Source organism: Pygocentrus nattereri, chromosome 15 (genome assembly GCF_015220715.1).
Source record: "Pygocentrus nattereri isolate fPygNat1 chromosome 15, fPygNat1.pri, whole genome shotgun sequence".
In the NCBI taxonomy this organism is placed as follows: Eukaryota; Metazoa; Chordata; class Actinopteri; order Characiformes; family Serrasalmidae; genus Pygocentrus; species Pygocentrus nattereri.
The window spans coordinates 19,913,373-19,940,163 of record NC_051225.1 but is presented as its reverse complement, the minus strand read 5'-3'; the positions used below and the strand labels follow the sequence as shown (position 1 = coordinate 19,940,163).

The 26,791-nt window shown below is 38.3% G+C and overlaps 1 protein-coding gene across 3 annotated transcripts in view; it reads right to left on the bottom strand.

The window, feature by feature from the left end:
* si:ch211-51h4.2 overlaps positions 1 to 26,791 on the bottom strand; it is a 162,275-nt gene that overhangs the window by 88,652 nt on the left and 46,832 nt on the right. For all 3 annotated transcript variants that reach the window (XM_037545287.1, XM_017722588.2, XM_037545288.1), the window contains exon 8: positions 19,846 to 19,969. In XM_037545287.1, coding sequence (XP_037401184.1) covers positions 19,846 to 19,969 — 124 coding nt within the window. The remainder of the gene's footprint in view (positions 1 to 19,845; positions 19,970 to 26,791) is intronic.

Sequence of the window (26,791 nt, the reverse complement as noted above, 5' to 3'; positions counted from 1 at the left end):
AGCAATATCTGACTATATTCTTAAAATCATTTGTGGGATCTTGTTAGTGTGGGTTCATGCCAGTTTCCCCTCTTTCAATGAGGCACAGAAAACTGGGTGAAAGTCTCCTTGTGGACAATTTTAAGTCTGCAATTAAAATTACAATCAAGCTTTCTGATTATCATTCAAATGTAAGGCTAGTGCCAAGAAGGTAAAAGTGAATCAAAGTTTTAAATCAAATAATCAATGGCAAGTAAGTAAATCAGTAATATATACAGCTCTATTACAGTGACTGTTTAACAGATTTTTGTACCTGTGACACTGCACAGAAACTGTTTTATGCAGTTAACAATTTGCAACTACTTGCATAAAAGTTTTCCCATATAAAGCCAAACTTCAGAAAGCAGCAGCTTGATATTGGCATGCCCCATTTCTATGTGTATTTAATTCATTTGAAAAAAAGGACGGGCTTGTCTTTGAAATCCCTTCTCCATTCGTCCAGGTGATATTGTGACTGGGAATCCGCAAACGTAAGGGCTTAAGCCATTTAATCTTTTCATTACAATCTCTGACACAGTGTGTACTGCAGCCTCCAAAACTCTTTAAGCATAAATTTTTATTGCTGTTATGGTTATTTTGCCTACAAAATGTTAAGCATTCAGTACACAAATGTTCCCAATGTTTTGGTGGCAGCTTCGAATCAGCTGTATAATGTAAAGTGAAGGCCAACGTAATCTTGTCTCCATGTGTCTGGCAGTGTTTAAGGGTTCTTAGTCATGTAATCATTAGAGAAGTGAAGGCATTAAAGCTCATAATCGTGCCGAGTGTGACAACCAGTCACCCAGCACTGCACTGCCAAAGGATCTTAGCTTTGTTTCTTGTGCCCCTGACACCATCGTTGACACTAAGAACCAGTGACCTGAAAAAAAGCTGAAGCATCTACTTAAACACCCAGCACACGCACACACTCACTCTCCTGCATTAATGTCTTCACGGGTGGTTGAGCAAAAAATACAGCTATGCATACATTTACTCATTTAATCTACATCTTAAAAAAATGCTGCTATAATGACACCTAGACCTGAACCAGATATTAACCTCAATTAAATTATAACCTCTCTTAGTTTTTCAAATAAAATCTGTATTTGGTACTGAAAAATACAGACTCTCAGGGTCAGCACAACGAATTAAGCCCTTTTAATTACTGAATTCTGCTAATGTGCATCCCTTGATGGCGACCAACTGCACATACACAGCTTGCGCACTTGTAGGCAAAAGTTTGGGCACCCCAGTCAAACCACATTTTCCACAACTATATATATATATATATATATATATATATATATATATATATATACACACACACACACACACACACACACACACACACACACACACACATATATATATATATATATATATATATATATATATATATATATATATATATATACATACACACACACATACATGCATACATGTATACACACACATGCATATATATACATGCACAATTTTTACATTATATTTTTGTTTCAATATGTTAAAATAAATGGATATTTTTTGCCAACATTTGCAGAAAACAACATAGCATGCAGGGGACTTTATAATCTCCATAAAAAAGCACTGCCAAAAGAACAGGAAAGTCTGGAGCAGCTGCACACAAGCCTAAAGTCACTATGTCCAATGCCAAGCATTTACTAGAGGAATAGGAATTCACCCAGCACCGAGATATGAAGAAGTCAAACAGTGTTCTCTGGACTGATGGAGCTCCATCCAATACCTCTGAGATGAGATTGTGGTGGCATTTCTAATTCAGAACGAATCATCCAACATAAGTTCTGACTTAGTGATTTATTTAAACTTGTCAACATAGCACAGTTACTATTTTTTCTTTTCCAAGTTAATTTATGTTAATTTTAAAAAAACATAAAGTATGCAATTTAGCCAGGCGTCTCCAAACTTCTGTATATGTGTGCACAAACAGTAATTTTTGCAAAACAAAAATAAACCTTTTTTGGAGTAAATGTTACCCTCTACCCCCCAAAGAGTAGTTTTCAGCAGCTAAAACAGCATATGTGAGAACTTTAAGCCTGTTGGAAAACCATCCCAGGCGGCTGCCTGAGAGGCTGCAAATAGTGAGTAAAGCTGCATAAATGCAAAGATGAGACTACTTTGAAGTATGTGAAATATAAGCTTTGATCTGTTATCTGTAGATAAGTTTTGATCTGTTTGACAGTTTTGTGGTCACTGCATAATTCCAAATATATTATTTGATACTTTTAGGGTAATAAGAGAAAGATAGGAAAACTGATGAGTAGACGTGTCCATACGTTAATATAAAGTACAGTGGAAAATAAAAGTTTTAGGCATTTAATAAATTTATTTACAATGAATTTAACTTGCCAGTAAACATTTTGAACTGAAACATATTAACATAATATAAATAAAACTAACATTAATACAAAAAGTAGTGACTTTGTGTGTCAATATGCCTGTTTAACCCTTTTCAAACTTGTCCTTATAGCAGCCCAGGATTATTTCCAGTTATAATCCGAGCAGGGAAGTACGTGCTTTACCTCCACCACAGTCAAACGGTAGGTTAATGTTTTGGTTCTTAGATATCTGTTTCTGCTAGAAATGGAGGAAAAGTGGTGGTGCTTTCATGGCAACCAGACAGCAACCACTTTTCTTCCTATATGCATGCATCTCAGACAGTGATGCCCTTTGCAAGGATTATATTCATAAACAAGCAATTTCCATCCAGGATTTTTATTTCTACAGGGCAAACTGATTTGGTACATCATTTGTAGCGTTGGTCTCCGGTAAAGTACAGTCATGGGACACGCTTGGTGTCTGTGAAACCATGGCAACCAAAGGTCAGCTTGAGTTCAGAAATGCCCCCTGGCATTGAGCACGAAAGTGTTTTGGGCAATGAGAGGCTGCCGGCTCAGATATTTCTGCGTTTGGCCTACATAACCAGATAAACAAAGTACACATGCACATACATTAACACACGCACAATGAAACAACCATTGTGATCCAGTGTCGTCTGCATAAAGAGAAAAATCTGCCAGGCCACTTGCATCCTCTTCATAGCATCTGACATCTCAGAGACCCCACAACAGAGGCAAACTGATTAGAGGCAACAGCTATTCCCGCTCAGCCGGCACAAGCAGTCAAAGCACAGTTAAGCTGAGCACCAAGCAAGCTTGCCCTACAAAACCAGAGGACATCTTTTCCCCTCAAGCATCCAGACTTATGCATATTTCAACACAAACAGGCAACAGACAAGCTGAAACCACCACAAGCAAATAAGGCAAAAAAAAAAAAAAAGTGAACCAAACCCCAAAGACTTTTCATTAAAGTGAAATAAACAGGCGGATGCCGTCCTCGACAGTATAGTGGTTCCATCTCAAAACAACACATCATTTTAATGACTGCTGTTAACTGGCCAGACATTGTCTTCAAAAAGGAAATATATCATGGTCACACTGGAAACAAGGGCCATATGCATTTTTAATGGATCTATATTTCAGATTATGATTCCCTCTCACAAGTTAAAAGGAGGATCATCCAATCTTAACAATAAATCCCACACTGGTGGTAATTAGGGAGCCAGCATCTGACGTGCCTCCTCCCCACCTCCCCTTCTTAATTACTTCCAGCCTGCCTTTTAACTTGTATGCATATTCTGTTACAGACCTGGCAGACGCTTCCACAAACTGTTTAACATTACTGCTGACCCATACAAAATGGAACCAGGATGAAGCACAGGGTGCAAATGACAGCATGCTACCCACAGCTAACATGCCCATGTCATGAGAAGCGAAAAATGGAGAGGCGGACGCTGTGCTGACCTTGGATGTCAATATGTGCAGTGGACGGTAACTGGGTAGTGAGAAATCAAAAGCATAACTTACAATTAACTCTTCATCATCCTTTAATTCTGTGATTTCTCTCAGTGATCTCTGTCCTTTTCTCAGGACAGAAAGGTTTTGGAGCGCATGATGCTTCTGGTGTATGGACTTAATTTTGTGCCTAAAGTTTTAAATAAAAGAATAAACTCCACAAGCAAAATATGTTAAATCTTAAAAATTCATCTTTTTAAAAGATTACTACTGATTTTCTCTCATTCTGATATAAATGTATTACTCATTTTGCCCGTTTCTTTCTTTTTTTTTCTTTCCATTTGCTATTCTATTAGCAGTTTTTTGTTTCTTAGTTTTTTTTTTCTTTGGACTTCTGGCACTTTTTAACAGAGGGCAGATCTAAGAAGAGGTCGTTCACCTGCACTTCCTATTGGTCCACTGATTTTCAGTCTTCTAAACACACAGCCACTCCCACTCTGTAAGCTGTGATCTCCCTTGAACATGGCTGAGCATGTCTCACTGAATGTAGTATTCCCAAAGAGGACTGCTCTGATTTTTACAACATTATCAGCAGTGTTTGTAATTTATTAAAGTAACTCACGCTTAGGGTCCTGTTTAGAGCTGTGTAAAATGTATATGACGAGCAGTAACTAGCCTTGCAATGACCGCTAAAGGGCTAACTAGGAGAGCTGCTTAAATCAGTTGTTATTAACGCTGCTTCTGGCGAACTGCAGCTCCACATGGTTCCTTATCTTAAAACACCTGATCCAGCTCTTTAAGCCCTCCATGAGCTGAATTAGGTGTTCTATCTCAGCACAACAGTTTACAGAATGCTGCTGCTCCAAATTTTCACATTATTTAAGCAGTTTAGTCCTATTACCAGTGTGGCCTTGTTAGTCCTTTAGACGACACCGTTAGGCTAGCAAACTGGAAAGGTGGTACAGCTTTGTTCGTTCATAAACAACACGTCCAAAACAACAATTACATTGTCTGACACCCACAAACGTGTTACATTAATAGTTAGAATGCCTATGACACACATAGCTTATAATGATGGATATGCCAGTGCAATGTTGCACCTAAAGCCTTATTTGAAACTTTACATAAAATTCACTCCATACAGGTGAGATTAATAGCTATGCCATATTACAAACTTTCTTCTAAAAAAACAACAACAAAAAAAAGTATATATGCTTATAAATTTGATGGCATTTCTGCAATGACTTTTCCAGTAAATCCCCCACACCAAAATATTACACTGTCATTATAAGCAGGCAACTAATAGCTGATTAAAAACTGAAATATAATAATTTAGTCACAAATAAAAAGGACGTTTGGATAACTAATAAGAATTATAATAATTACTAATAATACTAATAATAATCATGATACAAAGTTTCTTCATCAAAAAATAGTTTCACTATAACAAATGACATTTATATAAAATTATAATGAACAAAATTAAACTTTGATTTCTCATTTAATTAATGACAATTCAAAGTTTTTTGTTTTGCATGTTAAAATACAATTTTAACTTGTATATATTCAATCCTTGATATCAGGAATATGATCTGCATGTGTGAAGATTAAATATTACATTCTGACTAGTAAAAATAAATTCTAAATAAAAACTGCTGTAAATTAAATTGTAATTGTAAACTAAAACTGCATGCAATAAAGTCAATTCAAACATGTCAGAATCTCCACATGTAAAATGACTCTTTACTTACAGTAACTGGATTCCAAGCTGAACCTTCTTTCTACACACAAACATAAAACATGGAATTTGATACAGGAAGAAGAAAAATCATGCTGAAGCAAGTCTCTTTTTCTCCTCTGTACTCTTACAACAGCAGTTAGAAGGTTTGCCATGCTGCTCAATCCAAACAAAACATGTATTATACATTTACTGGTTAATCAGCTGAGGGAATGACTGTGCATAATTTGTTCATTATTTTGTATTCCTGGCCAAACATGTTTGAAAATGAAACATAATTTAATGTTGATCAGTTTTTGGTAACACTTTCTATGAATGTCACATTTGTAAGCATCTATAAAACACATTTATAACATGTTATAATGCATTGATAAGGCATTATAAATATGGTTATGAATATTTATAAAAATTAATTGCATTGAATTGCACTTTGTCATGTTTACTATACATTATGAATTGTTAATATGTCAGTGTCAAAGAAGTCTGTCTCAGCTTCGAGAGTGTAAAGTAAAGACAAATCTTCTTCTTCTTTCGGCTGCTCCCTTTAAGAGTCGTCACAGCGGATCATCTGCCTCCATCTTGACCTATCCATTGCCTCCTCTACTTTCACACCAACCATCTCCATGTCCACCTTCACTACATCCATAAACCTTCTCTGAGGTCTACCTCTTCTCCTCCTACCCGGCAGCTCCATCTCCAACATTCTTTGACCAATATATCCACTATTCCTCCTCAACACGTGTCCAAACCATCTCAACCTGGCCTCTCTGGCTTTATCTCCAAACTGCTCCACCTTCACTGTCCCTCTGATCTGCTCATTTCTAATCTTGTCCATCCTTGTCACTCCCAACGAAAATCTCAGCATCTTCATCTCCGCCACCTCCAGCTCAGCCTCCTGTCTTTTAGACAGAGCCACAGTCTCCAAACCATACATCATAGCAGGACGCACTACTGTCTTGTAAACCTTCTCTTTCACTCTTGCTGCTATCCTTCTGTCACACATCAGCCCTGACACCCGTCTCCACCCACTCCATCCTGCCTGCACCCTCTTCCTCACCTCTTTTCTACACTGTCCATTGTTCTGGATGGTTGACCCGAGATATTTGAAGTCATCCACCTTTACGACCTCTACTCCTTGCATCTTCACCTTTCCACCTGTCTCCCTCTCATTCACACACATGTATTCCGTCTTATCTCTACTGACCTTCATTCCTCTCCTCTCCAGTGCAAACCTCCACCTGTCCAGATTCTCTTCCACCTGCTCTCTACTCTCACCACAGATTACAATATCAAACAAGTCTGCAAACATCATGGTCCATGGAGCCTCCTGCCTGACCTCATCTGTCAACCTGTCCATCACCATTGCAAACAAGAAGGGGCTCAAAGCTGATCCCTGATGTAACCCTACCTTCACCTTGAAACCATTTGTCACTCCAACTGCACACCTCACCACTGTCTCACTATCCTCATACATGTCCTGCACCACCCTAACATACTTTTCAGCTACACCTGACTTCCTCATTCAGTACCACAGTTCCGGTCTTGGCACCCTATCATTTGCCTTCTCTAGATGCACAAAGACACAATGTAGCTCCTTCTGACCTTCTCTGTACTTCTCTACCAACACTCTCAATGCAAAAATTGCATCTGTGGTACTCTTTCTGGGCATGAAACCAAACTGCTGCTCACTGATCTCAACCTCTCGCCTTAGCCTTGCTTCAACAATTCTTTCCCATACCTTCATGGTGTGGCTCATCAACTTTATACCTCTGTAGTTACTGCAGCTCTGCACATCACCCTTGTTCTTAAAAATGGGAACCAATACACTACTTCTCCACACATCTATCATCCTCTCACTCTCCAGTATTTTGTTAAACAACCTGATTAAAAGGTCCACTGCCTTCTCTCCTAAACATCTCCATACTGCCACAGGTATGTCATCTGGACCAACTGCCTTTCCATTCTTCATCCTTTTTAAAGCTGCCCTCACTTCCACCTTACTAATTTTCTGCACTTCCTGATCCACTATCTCTCCCCCCGTTGTCCTCCTCTCTCTCTCTCTCTCTCTCTCTCTCTCTCTCTCTCATTTTCCTCATTCATTAGTTCTTCAAAGTACTCCTTCCATCTACTCAACACTCTCTGTTCAGTCACTAGTACATTTCCCTCTCTGTCCTTTATTAGTCTAACCTGCTGTACATCCTTTCCAGCTCTATCTCTCTGTTTAGCCAAACGATACAAGTCCTTTACTCCTTCTTTACTGTCCAGCCTCTCATACAGCTCATCATAGGCCTGAGCCTTTGCCTTTGCCACCATTCTTTTCGCTATGTGACTAGCCTCACAGTACTCCTGCCTACTTCCTTCATCTCTCTGGTTATCCCACTTTTTCTTAGCTGCCTTCTTCTTCTGAATACTCTCCTGGACTTCCTCATTCCACCACCAACTTTCCTTGTCTTCTTTCCTCTGACCAAATGAAACACCCAACACATTTTTGCCAGTTTCTCTCACCACCTTAGCTGTAGTTTCCCAGTCCTCAAGTAGCTCCTCACTGCCCCCAAGGGCCTGTTGCAATTTTTCCCTGAACTGCCTGCAACCATCCTCCTCCTTCAGCTTCCACCATCTAATCTTTGGCTCTGTCTTCACTCTCTTCCTCTTCTTTGTTTCTAATCTCATTCTACAGACAACCACCCTATGCTGCCTTGCTACACTTTCCCCTGGTACCACTTTACAATCTCCAATCTCCTTTAGGTGGCATCTCCTGCTAAGGATATAATCCACCTGTGTGCACCTCCCTCCATTCTTGCATGTCACCCTGTGTTCTTCCCTCTTCTGAAAATACGTGTTCACCACAGCCATTTCCATTCTCTTTGCAAAATCTACAACCATCTGACCTTCCACATTTCTGTCTTTCACACCATACATACCCAGCACCTCTTCATCCCCTCTGTTCCCTTCACCAACATGTCCATTGAAGTCTGCACCAATCACTAATCTCTCCTCTCTAGGGACACCATCTACCACTTCATCTTACTCCAAAATTCCTCTTTCTCCTCTAACTGACAACCAACCTGTGGTGCATATGAACTGACCACTTTCAAAATCACACCATCAACCTCCAACTTCAGGCTCATGATCCTGTCTGACAGTCTCTTTACATCCAGAACACTTTTCACAAGCTGTTCCTTTAGGATTATCCCTACTCCATTTCTCTTCCTCTCTACACCATGATAGAACAGTTTGAATCCACCTCCAATGTTCCTGGCCTTGCTTCCTTTCCATCTGGTCTCCTGAACACACAGAATATCTACCTTCCTTCTCTCCATCATGTCTGGAAGCTCTCTGCCTTTACCAGTCATTGTCCCTATGTTCAGAGTCCCTACTCTAACCTCCACACTCCTGCCTTTCCTTCTCTCTTGCTGCCTTCTAACCCGCCTTCCTCCTCTCCTCTTTGATGGTCTTCGACCTACAGTAGTCCAATTTCCACCGGCACCCTGCTGGTCAACAACACCGGAGGCGGTCGTTGTTAACCCGGGCCTCGACCGATCCGGTATGGCAATCATTTTTGTGATCCACTGATAGTTTTGGCACAAGTTTTATACCGGATGCCCTTCCTGACGCAACCCTCACCATTTATCTGGGCTTGGGACCGGCACCAGAAGTACACAAAGTACACCCCTAATGGCTGGTTTAAAGTAAAGACAAATACAAAGTTTATTTATGCCCTGAGATTTCCAGTATTATATTTCTCAGCACTGGTGCTGTTAGGGCTCTTTGGGGCTTCAGACCTGAATGTTCAGATGCTCCAAACAGGCTGTCCAGCCCAGACTTATTACTACAACTTGCTTTTCTTACCCAGCATTCTCAATTTAAACACTACATTACATCACAAACCAAGTACCCATGAACCCCTCCTCTGAACCACCTCTGATATCACACTGAGCGTGAAGTCACTGTGGAGTGAAGGCAAGATAGTTATTGAACAGAGTGCTGTTATTGTAATTTCTTCCAAAACTTCCAAAAAAGTTGGGACGGTGTGTAAAATGTAAATAAATGTAAACAAAATGCAATGATTCGCAAAACTAATAGACCCATTTTTTTCACAATAGACCGTAGAACACATCAGAAATGTGAATCATTTCATATTTTTCTTAAAATGGTCAATTCATTTAGAATTTGAAGGCAGCAACACATCTCACAAAAGTTGGGACAGGGCCACGTGTAGCATCCCCTCTCCTTTTAACAACAGTCTTCAAATGTCTGGGAAATGAGGAGAAAGGAACGTTGTCCTATTCTTGTCTGATGTAGGATTCTAGCTGTTCAACAGTCTTCTTTGCTGGATTTTACGTTTCATGATGCGTCAAATGTTTTCAATTTGTGACAGGTCTGGACTGCAGGCAGGTCAGTTCAGTACCCGGACTCTTCTTCTGTGAAGCCATGCTGTTGTGATGGATGCAGTATGTGGTTTAGCATTGTCTTGCTGAAATATACAATATCTTCCCTGTAAGACCACTGTCTGGATGGGAGCAGAACCTATATATTTCATCAGTGTTAATGGTGCTTTCACAGATGTGCAAGACATCCATGCCATCAGGAAAGTTGTTAATGTTAATAATGTTCCTCCATACCATCAGGAAAGTTGGGCTTTTGAACTGGGTACTAATAACAAGCTGGGAGGTCTTTAGTCTGGAGGATGCAGAGTCCATCATTTCCAAAAAGAATTTCAAATTTTGATTCAGTGGAACGCAGGAGGCTTTTCCATTTCACCTCAGTCCATCTTAAATAATCTTGGGCCCAGAACAGGTAGCAGCATTTTTGGATCCTGTTTATATATGGGTTCTTCTTTGCATGATACAGCTTTCACTTGCATTTGTGGATTGCACAGCGATCTGTGTTCACAGACAGTGACTTCTGGAAGTGTTCCTGAGCCCATGCAGTGATTTCCAACACAGAGTCATGCCTGTTTTTAATGCAGTGCCATGGGGGCCATGTTGTTGTCAGTATCAAAATCAAGCAGCCAGCTGCAATGCATTGTAATGCTAGTAAACTCTGAGGACCTACCTTAGCTAACTAAATAGTATACTCAAACTAGTAAATCGGGCAGGAGATGTAAACAGTGAAGACCTGCACATATTAAGTTATGGCCAAAACAATATAAATAAAAATTTTAAATGGGGCAGCAATGAGCAGCAGGCCTTATCAAAGAAGCATGTAACTTAAATGTTGTCTTTGCTAACTTTTATGCGCACCAATATTATTTTATTACTTGCCAAATCAAAAAAAACAAACAAACAAAGGTTGCCGTAGTCTATTCCAACAGAAACGTGAAGCTTGCTATTGTGTATACAAAACCAGATTCAAATATTGAATGTGGTCAAATATAAATATAAATTTAGAACAGACTACTGATGCTGAATTCAGGTACTGGAATAGGGAACAGTGAAGAAAAAGTTGGATTGGAACATCCTTATTAGAACGATTAACACTAGCAATGTGAAACCTCGCTCTATTTATGCAGTGCTTTATATAATTCTTTAGTAACAAGCAAATAAAAAAAATAGTTTGGCAGCAGGCCTAATGTGTGCAGGAACATTTCATTCCAAAATCACCATAATTCAAATATCCACCTGCTTGCATAGCAGCACTAAATTACAGCCACTTTAACTCCTCATTTGGCACCAGTCATTTTATGGGTCAGTGTTACGTTATGAATGTCAGAAAAATCTGTCACCTGCTGTTAAACGGAGGAGCCAGTCACAAATATGTTAGCAGGGGGGCTGCAGGGGGCTGTGCCGGGGGATCCAGGTGGCATGATTCACAGCGCAGCACAGGAGGGGCCGGCCGTGGTCCATAAAACCCCAGCTCATAAATGATAACCACCCAAATTATAGATAAGCATGGGTGCTCTGACTAGGACTAATACATCATAGAACATGATTGATGAGCTCGATTTAGCCAGCTGATGAGATAAAGTTGAAAATTCCTGTCAGCCCTGCTTACACATCCAGCAGTGGGAGGACTGCTCCGCTGCTTGATTATCGGCTTGCCATGATCATAGTGCGGTTCATTGTGGCTGCATGGCCTCTCAGCTTGAGAGATTGCATGGAACGTGATGTTCCATGGAATATCATGGAATATCTTTAAATCAAGAGTGAATATACAGGGTTGTAATACCTTGATGAACACTGCTACACTATTAAAAGTCTTTGAATACCTAGCAATTGTGGTGGGCGATATGGCAAAACTAAAACATCACAATAATTTAAGCACTTTCAAAATACACAATATCACAATATTCTGAGGTTTGATAAGACAAAAAAGAACAGTGCCAAAAAAAACAAAGAAACAAAAACAACAGTCTGTTCTGGAACATTTGGGCACCCCTTACATGTTTTGTTGATGTAAAAATAAATAAACGTCTCTACAGAAACTGCACATTTTAACGCTCAGTTGTGTTTTTGGTGAATTTAACATGTTGGTGTCACGCCTGCTACGGATGTCACATACGGATCAGAACTGCATTAACTAGAATCCGTTGCGGATTCACAACGAGGAGCTTCATTTTCATTTTTCCCTTCATTTTGAAGTATTGCCAGTTTTCCTGCCTTACTGAGTGTTTTGCCCTGTTCCGATCCTGTGTTTGTTCTGACTGATCACTTTTGACCCTGATTTTTGGACTTCCCCTTTTGGTACAGTTTGGTTTTCTGGCTTTTTTGACTTTTTGTTTGTTTCATGGACTCTGCCTTGTCTTGCCCTCATCTGTTATGATTGCCTTTATTGTTCTGCTGTGTATCCTGGACTTGAACCTTGCTTGCCTCCTGAGTACTCTCTACAATTATCTCAGTAAAGCTTCCTTTTTGATTCTTAACCGTGAGCGTTTGCTCTCTGATCACATCACAGTTGGGAAAAAATAAAACAAAAATATGGCTTTTGCAAGAGTTTTATTTTTTCCATTATGTTAAACAGAAATTGTGCAGTAGAATTAACAGAATATTTAAGTTTGGTCCCTGTATGGGATGTGTTAACTTAAATATGCTAAATAATAAAAAGTGTGCAAAATGAACAGAAAAATGCCATATTTAAGTTTGTTCCCTTATTGTAGAGTTAACTTATTTTCACTCAGAAAATCAACAAAACTTTGGCCAGGAACATTGGGGGGGGTCAGTCATGGGCTGGAAGTTAGGGAACTGGAAGGTTACTGGTTTCGATCCCCAGTGCCGACAGTACATGACTGAGCAAGACATCTAACCCCCAACTGCTCCCTGGGTGCCATGGATAGGGCTGCCCACTGCTCAGGGTAAGTGTGCTCACTGCACCCTAGTGTGCGTGTGTTCACTAGTGTGTATGTGGTGTTTCACTTCATGGATGGGTTAAATGCGGAGGTGAAATTTCCCCGTTGTGGGACTAATATGTATCACTTAACATCCAAACCTTTGTATATTGCTCTTTAGGCACAATGATCTTTATTCAATACTTCACATACTGCATTATATTCAATTAAACAGACATAGCCATACTCTCTTTATAATGAAACATACTGTTGTTCAGTGTTGTTCTCAGCTCAGAACAGCAGCTCAGAACAGCAGTGTGATATAATGTGTCGTAATTTATCACAGTACCAACAATTATGGTCACGTTAACTAACCCTGCGACTGCACAAAAATAACCAAGCTTTGTAAACAGTAACTAAAGCTGCCGACAGATCATGAGTTGATGAGACATAATAAACATAACTACACTTCCTTTGTCATTTCATGTGTCTGATACTGATCAACATTCAGGAAATTGTGATATGTAAAAGTCTTTGCTGTTTTGCCATATTTTCCTTTTGGGAAAAGAAAAAAAAACACGTCACTTTACATGCTTGATTCTGTATCACATCAAGCAACCATTCCACTCCTCTCAAAAAAACACTGCCACTCACCTAGCCTTCATACTTTGACCATCACAGTGCCTATTCACACATGGATGTCTATGATTGATGAAACTGTGTATAACAGTGACTAAATGTCACATATCAAACATATGTTAGGGACTGATTGCTAACAGGCTTTCTGTGGGTGAACTGGATTATATTCTGTCCTCACCAGAGTAAATTGGGCACATAGCTAATCTCACAGGTGCCAGTAATACACAGAAACAGGCTTTGAGTTGAAATCTTTACTGAGAAAGTCAATATCCAAACTATAACATCTAAAGTAAGGAACATATTACCTTAACATCTTTTACAAGCTATAAATATGTGTGTAACGTCTAGAAAGGTGCTATAAAATGAGAATATTAACCACTGTTAGCTGGACAACATAATACTGAAATTCCCAAAACAAGGCTAGTGGAAATAATCCTTATAATAATCTTATTTTTATGAAAAGTGTTCATAAAAGCTGTTTCCAAAGCGAACTACAAGGATTTTGCAGTAAAGACTGCTGTGTGATGACATGCTCAGCTGGCAAATGTCCTTTGTTCAGTGAATCTGGCTCTCAGTGCAAACAGACTTGGAGTTGAACGTGATGTAGCCTTTATACTCTGCTGCATCCATTGTTAAGCTCTCCAACATGACACAATGCAAAATATATAATTTAAAGACGGAACTAAGGTGTTATATGCTTCATACTATTCACAATTGCTTTTCAAAGAGCACAAAGGACTATATTTAATTTAAAGAATGCAAAATTTAAGTATCATGAGCCACTTTTCATGCATTGCGTAATTTCTACCTTTTTTCTTACTGATCCTTTAAAATCAATTTACATCTAGACACAGCACCAGTCCAATTAATCTGCAGCCTAATGACATAAAATAAGCATAATCATGTTTACTTTGAGGAACACAATCTAATACACATAAATATTTGTAACTATAACTAAAATTAAAGCAATTAAACTACACATTCATCAAAAAGAATGAGCAGTTTCCCGTAGAAGCTACGCTGCACAGGTTTTCCTCATACAAAAACGGTTCATGTTCGGCTGTTCATTTTATGTGTGTGTAGCAATTATATCTGCTAAGAGAGTTTTTGTCTTTGTAAGTGTGATATCATTTTACTTCAGGTAAACTTGTTAAATCGTAACAATAATAAGTAATACTTTCTTTGAATGTCATGGCATCATAAACATGGCTATAAATATTTATAAAGATGCGTTACATGTTATAGCCATCCGTATTATGCATTATGAATTCTGAACATAATGCATTATATGTAATGTTCATAACAAATAAGAGCTCATAAGTTGTATTTGTCCACTCTAAATAAAGTGAAGAATACTGTACTAAAGCTTCCTCTATGATTGATGATACTCTCATGGCCCAGAGGAGGTAGGGGACATGGAGTCTGAATGGACCCTGTTCAAAACTTCCATTGTGGAAGTTGCCAGGCATAGCTGTGGCCAAAAGCTTCTGGGTGCCTGTCGGGTGGTATTCAAGGACCTCCTGGTGGACACCAGTGGTGAGGGAGACCAACAAGCTGAAGAAAAAGGCCTTTAGGGGCTGGATGGCACTGGGGGTGGATGAGATACGTCCGGAGATGCTTAAGGCTCTGGATATTGTGGGGCTGTCATGGCTAACATGCCTTTGCAATATTGCATGGACCTCAGGAACAGTACCCTTGGACTGGCAGACTGGGGTGGTGGTCCCTATTTTTAAGAAACGGAACTGGAGGGTGTGTGCCAACTATCGGGGTATCACACTGCTCAGCCTCCCTGGGAAAGTCTATGCCAAGGTGCTGGAAAGGAGACTTCGACCGACAGTTCAACCTCAGATTAAGGAGGAACAATGCGGATTCCATCCCGGCCGTGGAACAATGGACCAGCTTTTCACCCTCTCACAGATTGTTGAGGGGGCATGGGAGTTTGTCAATCCAGTCTACATGTGTTTTGTGGACTTGGAGAAGGCTTACGACCGTGTTCCCTGAGATATCTTGTGGGTATGGTCAAAAGTAAGCTGCCTTATACACGAAACATTGTTTTGCTTTGTTACACATTAGTTGTGAGATAAGGCTTTGGTGTAAAACACATTTTTAAAAAGCCATTCATGGCAGAGGGATATATGCAGGGTGTTGTAGAGCAAAGCAGTAATTAAAAAAAGACTATTTCCAGGCTTACCACCAATGTACCATTATCAACACTGCATATAAAACCTCAGTGGACATGTAGAATCACTAGTAACTTCAGACAGTAAATTAACCTCTTCAACTCCTTGGAACTAGTGGTTCCAAAACGCATTGCATTATATTCTTCAAAACGTTCATATTTCATAAGCTACATTCAAAAGTCATATGAGGCATATGAGGCTGTAACTGTCCTCTTTTCAGTCAAATAGATGATGTTATTTTTAAAACTTTATAATAAAAGAAGCTGAACTCTGTAAAAAATATTTTCGTCTATTTTACGTCTTAGATTTTTGGCTTTCAGCAGTAAATTGTAAGCATACAGCAATAAGTGTGATCATAAAACACATGTTCTGTTCATTTAAGGGGAATTTTTACAAATAAATTAATAAATAAAACAATAAATGTACATTTATTTTGCAGTTTGCATTATTATGCAGTTACTGAATAATTAGCCTTACAACTTGGTCATGTAAATTCAGACGGACAAACCAAAATATACATTGGAGAATAAGAGGTTATATTTGCACTGCAGATGTTGCAGTCCCTGGTTACTATCACCACCACTGAAAAAGAAAGAAATCCAAGCTGTTTCTGTACAGTGTAACATTTCACATCAAATCCCTTTGAATTACGGAGAAATGTTGCAAATGGGTGGAATTCTCCTTCACACTGTTCACAAGTACAAAATAACCAAGAAAACAAGCTTACTTATAAAACTGGAAAAGCCTTTTGTACCCAAACCTTTCAAGGGCAGAGCAAAAACAGAGGTCTTAATCTAGTGGGGCATTAGCATCTCCTTCATGTCCATCATTATCCCCATTACCCTTCAGTTCCTGTTCCATTTGAATGAAATATTTCAGGGTCTTGGACATGACTCACACATCCAAGTGTATTGATCATGCTGACACTACACTTGGGTTCTGTTACTGGAGGTTAAAATGTAGATGTTAAGAGTGTAGTCTTGGCACAAGATTCTTCATCTTGACAAATCGCGTGCCAGAAACCATTATTATTTCATAATTGCAGTTCATTATGTCTGTAGTGCCATATCCTTCCCTTCACTTCTGCTTATTAATTTCAGGCCCTCTTTGTGGTTCCTGTACCGACTAATGAAGCCTTTGATTCTCTGGGAACAATCCACATGATTACAGTGCAGGGCTTCAGCATGAGCTCTCCCAAGCAAGTTTTCTCTAAACTAGGTGAACATGCTTTTAACTTTCAATGTCACCTCAAAAACGGTGACAAGAGACAATTATTATGATGAATGTAACAAATAGCACTTTTGACATGAATATGTTTGATGAAGTGTTTTTCTTAGGGATTGGTATAAAAATAAAGAGCTTTCACTCGAAAAAAAAGAACTGCGCGCAAGAAGGTATTGTGTTTGTGTTTATCCTGTGTGATCAGTAAAAGGAGGAAAACCACAACACATGAAGGATATTCCAACAAGACAATGCAAGATGCCACATAGGTTATCAAGTGAAATTCAGGCATACGATGGATGATCTGTGGACAGCAGTGAAAAATGTGTGAAAGATAAAATAATTTTATTCCTTTAGCCTCGTCCTTGGAACGCACTTCTTCATAACTTTCCTTTTTCATAAGCTACATTCTAAAGGTGGGTGTCATATGAGGCTGTAACTGTCTTCTTTCCAGTCAAATAGATGGTGATGTAATTTTAAACCTTTATAATAAAAGAAGCTGAACTTTTTTTTTTCTACTGAATGTCGACCCATTTTTAAAGAAATCTGGGCTATAAACAGATGGCATCTGTTCAGTGATCTGTTCTGTAAAAATAATTTTTATAAAATAATGCAAAGTTTTTTGTCTTTCAGCAGTAAACTGTAAGCATATAGCAATATGTGTGATCATAAAACAAACAAAAAAAAGGTTAAAATTTGCATTTATTTCATGCGGTTACTAAATAATTTGCTATTATTTGCTAATTTGGTCATGGAAATTTAGATGGACAAACCAAAATATAACCTGGAGAATAAGAGGTTAAGAAAGCATGACAAATCAATGATGTTGTAAAAAGGAATTGCTGTTGGGGATTTTTGTCCAATTTTCTCCCTAATTTTAGTGATGTCCAATTCCAATGGCTAGTTAGGTCTCTGTGTTCTATAAAAAATAATATCAAGCTGCAAGGATGGGAGCTAACATTTGCTTTCCAAGCGTTGTCTATTTTTATTGAAGACTTCATAATTACTGCTTTTCTCTGTGTACATTTCAAACCACATCTACTTCAGGTTATTATGGTCTGTTCTGCATTTTATTTAATGCAGCAATGGCAAGATTCTCAGCTCCACACTGGGGTGCGTCAAGAAACTAAACAGTGTTTGGAGTTGCCTACAGTGTTTGCTGGTGTGAGCACCTTCATTAAAACAATGGTTTAAAATTTCTGCAAGCTGCGTGATCTGCTGTGGGGCTTCTGGTGTGCAGGGGCTTTCAAACAGATGTGTAACTCGAGAGCTCAAGGGCTTTTGGGTTTTTTTGTGATGATCACTAAAAAAATAGGACCAAATTTTGCATCTCCTTTAGTCTAGAAGGCAACTTCACACCACTTTCTCATACCTTCCTGAGTTTTTTTTATAAGGATTCAAAGGAACCACACACTCTTTGCTGCTCTCCACTGACCATCCATAGTAGTTGCCTTTTACTCTTACACACATAGCCTTACAAGACCTGGAGAAGGTTTTAAATAAAGGCAATTTTGGTTTTATTAGATCTTAGTGCAGCTTTTGTTACTGTTGACTACAAGATTTTAAACCAGCATCTTGAATGCTGGGTCAGCGTCTCAGGCAGTTTTAGAATCGGTTAATTCATATTTAAGCAATAGGCAGTTCATGGTTTCACTTGGAAATCATTCATCAAAAAGATCTGCCATTTCTTGTGGAGTCCCTCAAGGTTCAGTCTTGGGGCCTTTGCTTTTCTCTTTGCACATGCTATCTCTAGGTGATGTCATCAGGAAGCATAGTATAAATTTTCATACTTATGCTGACGACACCCAACTATACATTTCTATTCCTTTTGAAGACCCCGACTCAGCAGACACACTAACTAGCTATGTGTAAGATATCGCTCAGTGGATGTCACAGAGTTTTCTACAATGAACAACCTGAAATACTGATCACTGGCACAGAAACTCTTTGATTTGTGAAATGATTTGAGAAACTTGGTTCTTTAGCCTTATATACCAAAATTAAAATATGAAACCTGGGTTTGATCTTAGACTCAGAGCTCTGTTTTATACCAAAGTCACTAAAGTAGCTTTTTACAATTTAAGAAATATCACTAAATTTTGGTGTTTTCTCTCTCAGAAAGACGCATAGAAACTTGTTTGTGCATTTGTTACAAGCAGACTACTGTAATGATCTTCTTACTGGACTTCCTAAGAAAACTATACATCCCTTACAACTAACAGAAAAATCCTAACAAAAAACAAAAGAGAGAGATCAGATCACTCCTGTTTCAAAAGAACTGCACTGGCTGCCTGTATCATTTAGGACAGTTGTCAAGGTTCTGCTACCAAAGCTCACAATGACCTAAAAGCACCTGCTTACATCACAGAGTGTCATTCTATGTTACAGCACGTAATCTAAGATCTGCTACAGATACCCTGTGTAAAATACAGAAAACATGAAGAGACTGTTTCAGTTATTATACATCTAAACTGTGGAACTCAATTTCACCTTTTATCAGACAGTCAAGCTCAGTGCTCGTAAAACGTCTCTCTTTACTCTCATGGTCTCATGGCATAGATCTTCCAAGTTAATCTTTCATTTTCTTCTGATTCTAAATTCTAATGATTTCTTGTATGTTTTATCAACTGTCTGTAAAGCTGCCACCAGCGTGAAGTGCTGTATAAATAAAAGAATATTATTATTAATGCCTGAATTTCACTTTGCATCTTGCTTTATCTTATTAGAATATCTGCCATTTATTTTGTCTTTTAGGTGTACCAGTGCACTTCATTGAGCTACAACACACACTGCCAGTGTATCAATGAAGCTCACTGTTATTACTGTTTATTACTGTTTACCACTTGCCCTTGACTCACAAACAATAAAGCAACAGAGAAAATCTAGCAAACAATCAGATTTTTTTCTTAATAAAAGAAAAAAGGCAATATGTTCCAATAAGGAAGATGTAATCTAGAGCCATAAATCACTTACTGTTATAATCAAAAGGATTCCTTTCAGGAGCGTCAGCAAGGATGTGATTGGCTGAATGATGACCTGGGCCAGTAGAATACTCAATGAGAGTGTCCATGTAAATACAGGGATAACGTAGATATGACTGCAAAAAATGGAAAAAAGGTTAAGTGTTTTTCACCAGCATCACAGGTTAAAATAACAGCAGATTACAAGAAACAGCAGCAGCACCTCAACATTACAGTCCCTGGTGACAGAAACATGAAACAATTTCTGTGCTTTACAAACTTCATCTCACTCCAACATGCTTTGAATGAAAATGAGCATGTTTTCCCTGAACTAGGCGAAACAGCAGGAGGCAGATAATTGTCTGATAAGAATGACATCCAAACTGACAGCTTCGAGTAAATATCATGTCTGCCTTTAGATGAGACAACACATGGAGTGTTACTGTTACCCAACCATTATAACCTACATTCACTAGACACTTTATTAGAAAAGAAAAGAAAAAAAGAATGCAAATTTGATGATAGAGGGTCCTAGTTTCGCACCAATGTTTAGCAGCTCATGTAATAATTTAGTGAACACTGAGCATGTAGCCAACACAGGGACGGACAGGACTGCTTCTGTGTCTAGTGTTATCTAGTGTCAGTGGATCATTGTCAGAGCCTCTAAAGGCCACGTTACTGGTGTTTTCCCACAGCTAATGGAACAATGCAAAAAGGTGTAAAATTACTGTAACATCTGCCCTTGAGTGGATTATAGTGTTACTAAAGCTGGAAGATACTGTGTAAGTAATGCCTTAATGTACATTATTACATACTTCTTTTTACTTCTGGAAAAAACTGTTCCAATCTGATTAAATCATTAGTTACATTGTTCTTGCCTATGTTATTCACATTTAACTAGGAGTGTGAACATGGAGCATGTAGCCAACACAGTGATGGACAAGACTGCTCCTACGTCTAATGAAATAGATTTAACTGACTCACTGTCAGTGGATCATTGTCAGAGCATTTGTCCAGAAAGTGAAGAGGAAATCTGTGTTTTAGGCAGTATTTTATTAGAGAAACAATACCCAAGATAAAGGCTCCTAAATGCCACATTACAGTGGTGCTCCCACAGCTAATGGAATGATGCAAAGAGGAGTAAAATCCCTGTAACGTCTGCCCTTGAGTGGATTAATGCTTTCATAAAACGGCCACAAAAGTTGTTAAAATATGCTCAAGAAATATTTTAATTTATTATTTTTCCTTTAATTTTAATTCAATCATTTTCAGTTAAGTATTAATAGAACTAGACAGAAAGGAGAATAGAAAAGGAATGAGCATCCATTCATTTAGAGCGCAGAGATTGATTAGCATTAGTGCCAGTTTAGTTTATCCCATGCCCCACTCGTTCTCCATTAGGGCCCTGAACAATCCTTTTGCTAGGGGGGCCTCCGAATTTTGCTCTACGCCACTGCATTGAACAAAATCCGCTTAATTTTTGAACAAAGCAAATTAAATCAGCTATGTTATCAGAAACTTTGACTCCTTTAAATCAGTGTTGGTTTCACAAAATGTTCATATTGGTCAAACTCTTTTAGAAACCCTTGCTTTTTCTGCCCAGCTTGCTGGCTTCCAATTACTGAGATGGAACTGCACCTGTTGTCATGAACAGTTTGTGGCCTCCTTGAGACATTTATCACTGGTCAGTTTCTGACCACAGAGCTACATAGATTGTGAATTGCGCTCCTTTTCATTGGATGACTAAAGCAACAGCATGTAAATAAAAGAAACAGTAAAGGGACTGGATGGAAAAATAAAAGACATCTCTTCAACATTACTGTAGTTTTCTCCTAGGCAACAGTAAGATCAGAAGGAACGTCAAAGCAATGTCTCAAGGAAGTTTTACAATGTGCTCTGATTTACTAAGATCACTCGTGTTTATCTGCAAATAAACTCCCCCCACATCTCTCCTATTTCATGTCTCCTTTTTTGTCCTAAAGTTTAGGAGAATCACCTCTGGAGCCATTAAAGAGCAAATTTTGATCAACAATGACACCTCATGAAAACAACAATTTTGTTTCTAACTGGTGCCAGTGGTGTGTGATAAGGCAAAAAAGTATATCATGAAATTTTCAATATTCAAGACATATTTTGACACAAAGACAAAATATAAATACACTCACAGTGTCACATTGAAAAACTGCTCAAAATCTACAAATACAGCAATTATTATTAAACATTTAACACACTATTCTGCACCAAATCCAATTAAACAGGACTAACTACACTGCCTTTGAACTGACACACAGCCGGTCAGTGTTCTTTAATTAATGATGTCCACATTATACTCAGAAAAGCATATTGTGCATCATAACACCAAAACACTGCAGATTCCAGCACACTACCTCAGTAAACACACCTGATTTAGCTTATCAGCTATACAGCAAGGCCTTCATGAACTGAATTCAGGGTGTTAGCTGAGGGTAAATGCTAATCTCCGCAGCACTCCGCAGCAAGTTTGACATGCCTGATTTAAGGACTATAGTATGCTTAGAGGGCAGCAGTAAGAATAAATGTTTGTGTATTTGAGCCGTTGTGTCATTGTGATTTGCCCTGTTGGCAGTATCAACAGCTATGACAAAAGACAGCTGGTCATCTTATTTGCCCACTTTGAGCTTGTACTTTAAGTGCACGCAATGAACAAAAAAGATGGTCACACTTTATTTTACGTCTCCCATAACTGTGTAGTTACACATGACAACAAGGGTAACTACTGATGATTTAGTCAGTGTTAGATGGATTACAGAAGTGCAGCCTGTGTAATTACACATGTATAAACTGTATTTGCTTCATGTAATTACATAAGTTTATCTTCACATGAGCTTTCCTGTAGTGTAGTGTTATAGTTCCACTTTAAAATAAGTGGACAGTTCCTGTGTAGTTGTTATGTAGTTGTTATGCTAGCTAAATGTTAGGAAAGCTGGCAGATTCTGTGTAAGTAATGTCTGAATGTATGTTATTAGATACTTTTACTGCTGAAGAAAAAAAACTTCTGTTTCAGTCTGATTACAAATGTAACTAAATTTGTTATTACACCTGTGTAATTACATGAGAGAGAATAGACTGTTACAACAATTAAGATACACTTGCATAATTACATGAAGCGAACACAAAGTTAATACACGTGTAACTACATAAGGGTACTTGTAATAGTGCCTATATCAGTAGTAGTTACATTGTTGTTGCATATGTTCATATGTAACTACACAGTTATTAGAGACAATATAAAGTGGGACCAAAAAGACAAATATTTAAATCACAATAATTTACATGGCAAGTAATCATCAGCTAAAATTTCATGACCATGACGATGAGTAGAGCACAGGGTGGCTGACAATTGTGTGCCGTTTATAGAGGATGTATCGTTTGGTGGAGCTCTGTAAGTGGAATCACAAAGTATGTGATCCTAATAAAATGGACAGTGAGCGTACATGCACAAAAACACTCATAGTAAAATAAACAAATTAATTAAACAATTTAAATTCAAACCGGCATATACATTGTTTGAGGCATGACCATCTAAAACTCACAAGCATGAAGTGCGTGAAGGAAGAGGTTGAATTACATTGTCTCCAAGCAAAGCAAACTTATTTATGAACCCAATTCAATAAGTCAACCATATCCCACAGATAAATATGTGACTCTATAATGGATTCTGAGGACTGTAAATAATTTTCCAGCGATGAAATAACCTATTGATTTGTGCTCGCGGGGTTCGCTTTCAATTCACTGCCCTTGTTCTCCTCCCCTCTCTTGACCTATTTCTGCAGAGGCATCTCCCTGCGTTCTGCTCTTAATGAACCATTCAAGCATTTAAGAAGGATGCAGCCAACCCCTGCGCAAACAATATCCAGGTTAGGTATTTACTGGGGTGTAACAAAATAAATTACCTTTCCGCAGCGATAAGTGCAATTACAATAAATGAATAAATAAATGAAGAAATAAACTCCGCTGGGAAAAGAATGCGAGACACCTGGCTTGACACTGAATGTCTACCTGATGTCTCCAAATGCGATTGTTTGCCAGGGCCTTCACATTTTTCATAGCATCTGCTTTTTTGCCTCCTAGGGGTGGTTATGTTTTCTCATTGAATTCTAATTATGGTCATGTAGAGACGTACAATGAGATGTATGCTCACTGCATGCACATATATACCCAGGTTGCCTAGAGGATCGCTCACTGTGATCAGAGCCTGCCCTCACTTAGCGATGTGCAGCCAACAGCAGAACTTGTAAGACAAATTGACATCCTAAATACAAACTGCAGACAACACATGAAAGAAAACACCTTATTTCAAAGGCACACAAGTACATAAAGGCACTTTTACGCATTCTTTCTAGGCCAATCAAAACATTTTGGGAAGGGGTGCATTCAGCCATACAAGAAATTCTTAATATACAGTTTTACTGTATACACTTACACATTATGCTCTAAATTTTATTTACTCTATGGCCAGTTGGAAAATACATGTCACTATAATGCTAGGCAGATATTTATTCTGCTGGTTTATATTGCAAAAAAATGGATTTTATCTCTTTGGTTTTCTCCTCAGGTCCCATCTGTCAAGGAACATCTTCTTGAAAAGTTTTTGATTTACACCAAAAGACAGAAAAAAATTAGGCAAATATGGTTTCCTCTCTGGAATTATATTGGTAATTTATCTAAATTTTGTACCTATGCATGTGTTTTTTTTTCCCAGCTATATAATCATCCCTGGATCTTCCAATCATGTGGTCCCTCTGTGTTTCCAAATGCCTTTGTATATGCAAACTGTAACCTGACAAGTGTCTTAATAAAATATATTATAAAAAACCCTCCAGCAGCAAAAAATAAATAAATAAATAAAAAAGGACCATAAGCCTACATAGTCTAAGATCAGAACGTTACCACTCCACTCAATGTATCTTCTGTGAGGTCTGTGAAATGTAGCTTTTTTTGGATTCTTTGTTCTGAAGCCAAATAGGTGATTGAGTGAGAGAGAGCGGGTCCTTCCTCAGTGGTCAGTTTAGACCACAGGACCATTGTTGGCTGGATATTTTTGGCTGTTGGACTATTCTGGATTAGTTTAATATACAAGACAACTCGGTTTTCAGCCGTAACTTTACAAATTCAACAGCTAGGAAGAAAAGGTAGCTGACTATCTCATGCATCCAATTTGCTTTTAAGACCCCTGATCTGATCCAAGTTCTTTATCAGCTGATACTGATCCAATCCTCTATGTGTTTCCATAGAGCAGCCGCACAACTGAGGCAAGATTATGCTACACTGCCATAAGTACTTCACTGTAATCAGTTCATTTTAGACTGTTCATAATGTGACATTATGAATCGATACGTTTTAAAACGACCACTTTATGGTGGTCAATCAAATCTGATTGATTGATCTAATGACTGCTTATACCAGTCACTGCAGTGAAGTCATTTCTTTATTGATAAGTGTGATGTACACTCGATTTAACTGCTTTATTTTTTGTACTTCTCATGTGGAATGATAACTTTCTGAAGTTGTGAAAATGCTTTGATTTCATAACTGTTCTATTGAGTATGCAGCAGTTTCTCTCACCTTTGAATGCACTGACTCTTTAAATCAGCAACTGTCCACCCGGTCAGTAATCACCTACACTTCTGCTAAAGTTCAGTTAGGTGGTTGTGACTTAATTATGGTTGTGACTTGAAGGTTAAAGCACTGCAGGGGTGTATTTAGTACACTGTTTTGGTGCTGCAGATTTTACAAAGTTTAAGCTTCCTCTTTCAACACTGCAGACACAAACCAATTAGTTGCCTTCTGAAAACACACCTCACTGACACAGTCTGTGGATAATGCTCATTTATGGCCGAGGAGAAAACAGAGGACAAAAACAAAGGGTGGAACAGGCATTTTTTAGGTGAAACCTGGTAAATTACAATATGCCAGGGATGAACATCCTTAAATCTAATACTTCTAATAGTGAACAATAAAACATTTTCAGACATTTTATGACCTTTTAAATGCTCTGTAACTATTTTAAGACTGTGGGTGCTCTGCTTATAGATTTAGACTACCAGCACTGTCAATATCAATTACATTAGTAACTGATATTGATAGGATATAATAATAATAATCGACTAGACTAAGTTTTAAAAATAGAGAGAATAAAGACAGTGGACTTAAGTGAACTATATAAATTAAAAACGAATAATAAATAACTAATAATATGAATACAATAAAGTAGCAATTTTAGGTCTGCCAATGAGTCTGTTTAACTATTTCCAAACCTCTCTTTATGGCAACCCAGCATTATTATTAATTACTAATTAATACATCATTAAATTAAGATGTGCTGGTGATGGAATTCAACACGAAGACTGGGGATCATCAAAGAGAAATCTTTAACTAAACCTGCGTTCTTCTTACTAGCTGACAAGGCATAGTTTATATCTTTGAAAAAAAAACAAATCTTGTTACTTATTGCTGTTTGACCGCACTTTTACATTTATTTATTATATTTTACATGGTGTTTTTAGAAGGAACACTCTAACAGCACTGCTGTTTCTGATCCACTCAGACCAGTGCAACACAAACACACCACCACCACATCAGCATTACTGCAGTGCTGACAATGATCCACCACCCAAATAGTACCTGCTCTGTGAGGGTCCATGGAGGTCCTGACCACTGAAGAACAGGGTAAAAGGGGGTAACAGATGGACTACAGTCTGTAACTGTAGAACTACAAAGTGCACCTATACAGTAAGTGGAGCTGATAAAATGGACAATAAGCATAGAAACAAGGACATAATGTTATGCCTGATCAGTGTACATGTACACATTCAAAAAGGTGTGAATCAGGTTCTGCTTCTTACTTGGGAGCGAGGCAAGCAAGAGAATTTCAAATATCATGCTGCCAATTCATTAATATGGTCAATTTCAATCAATTA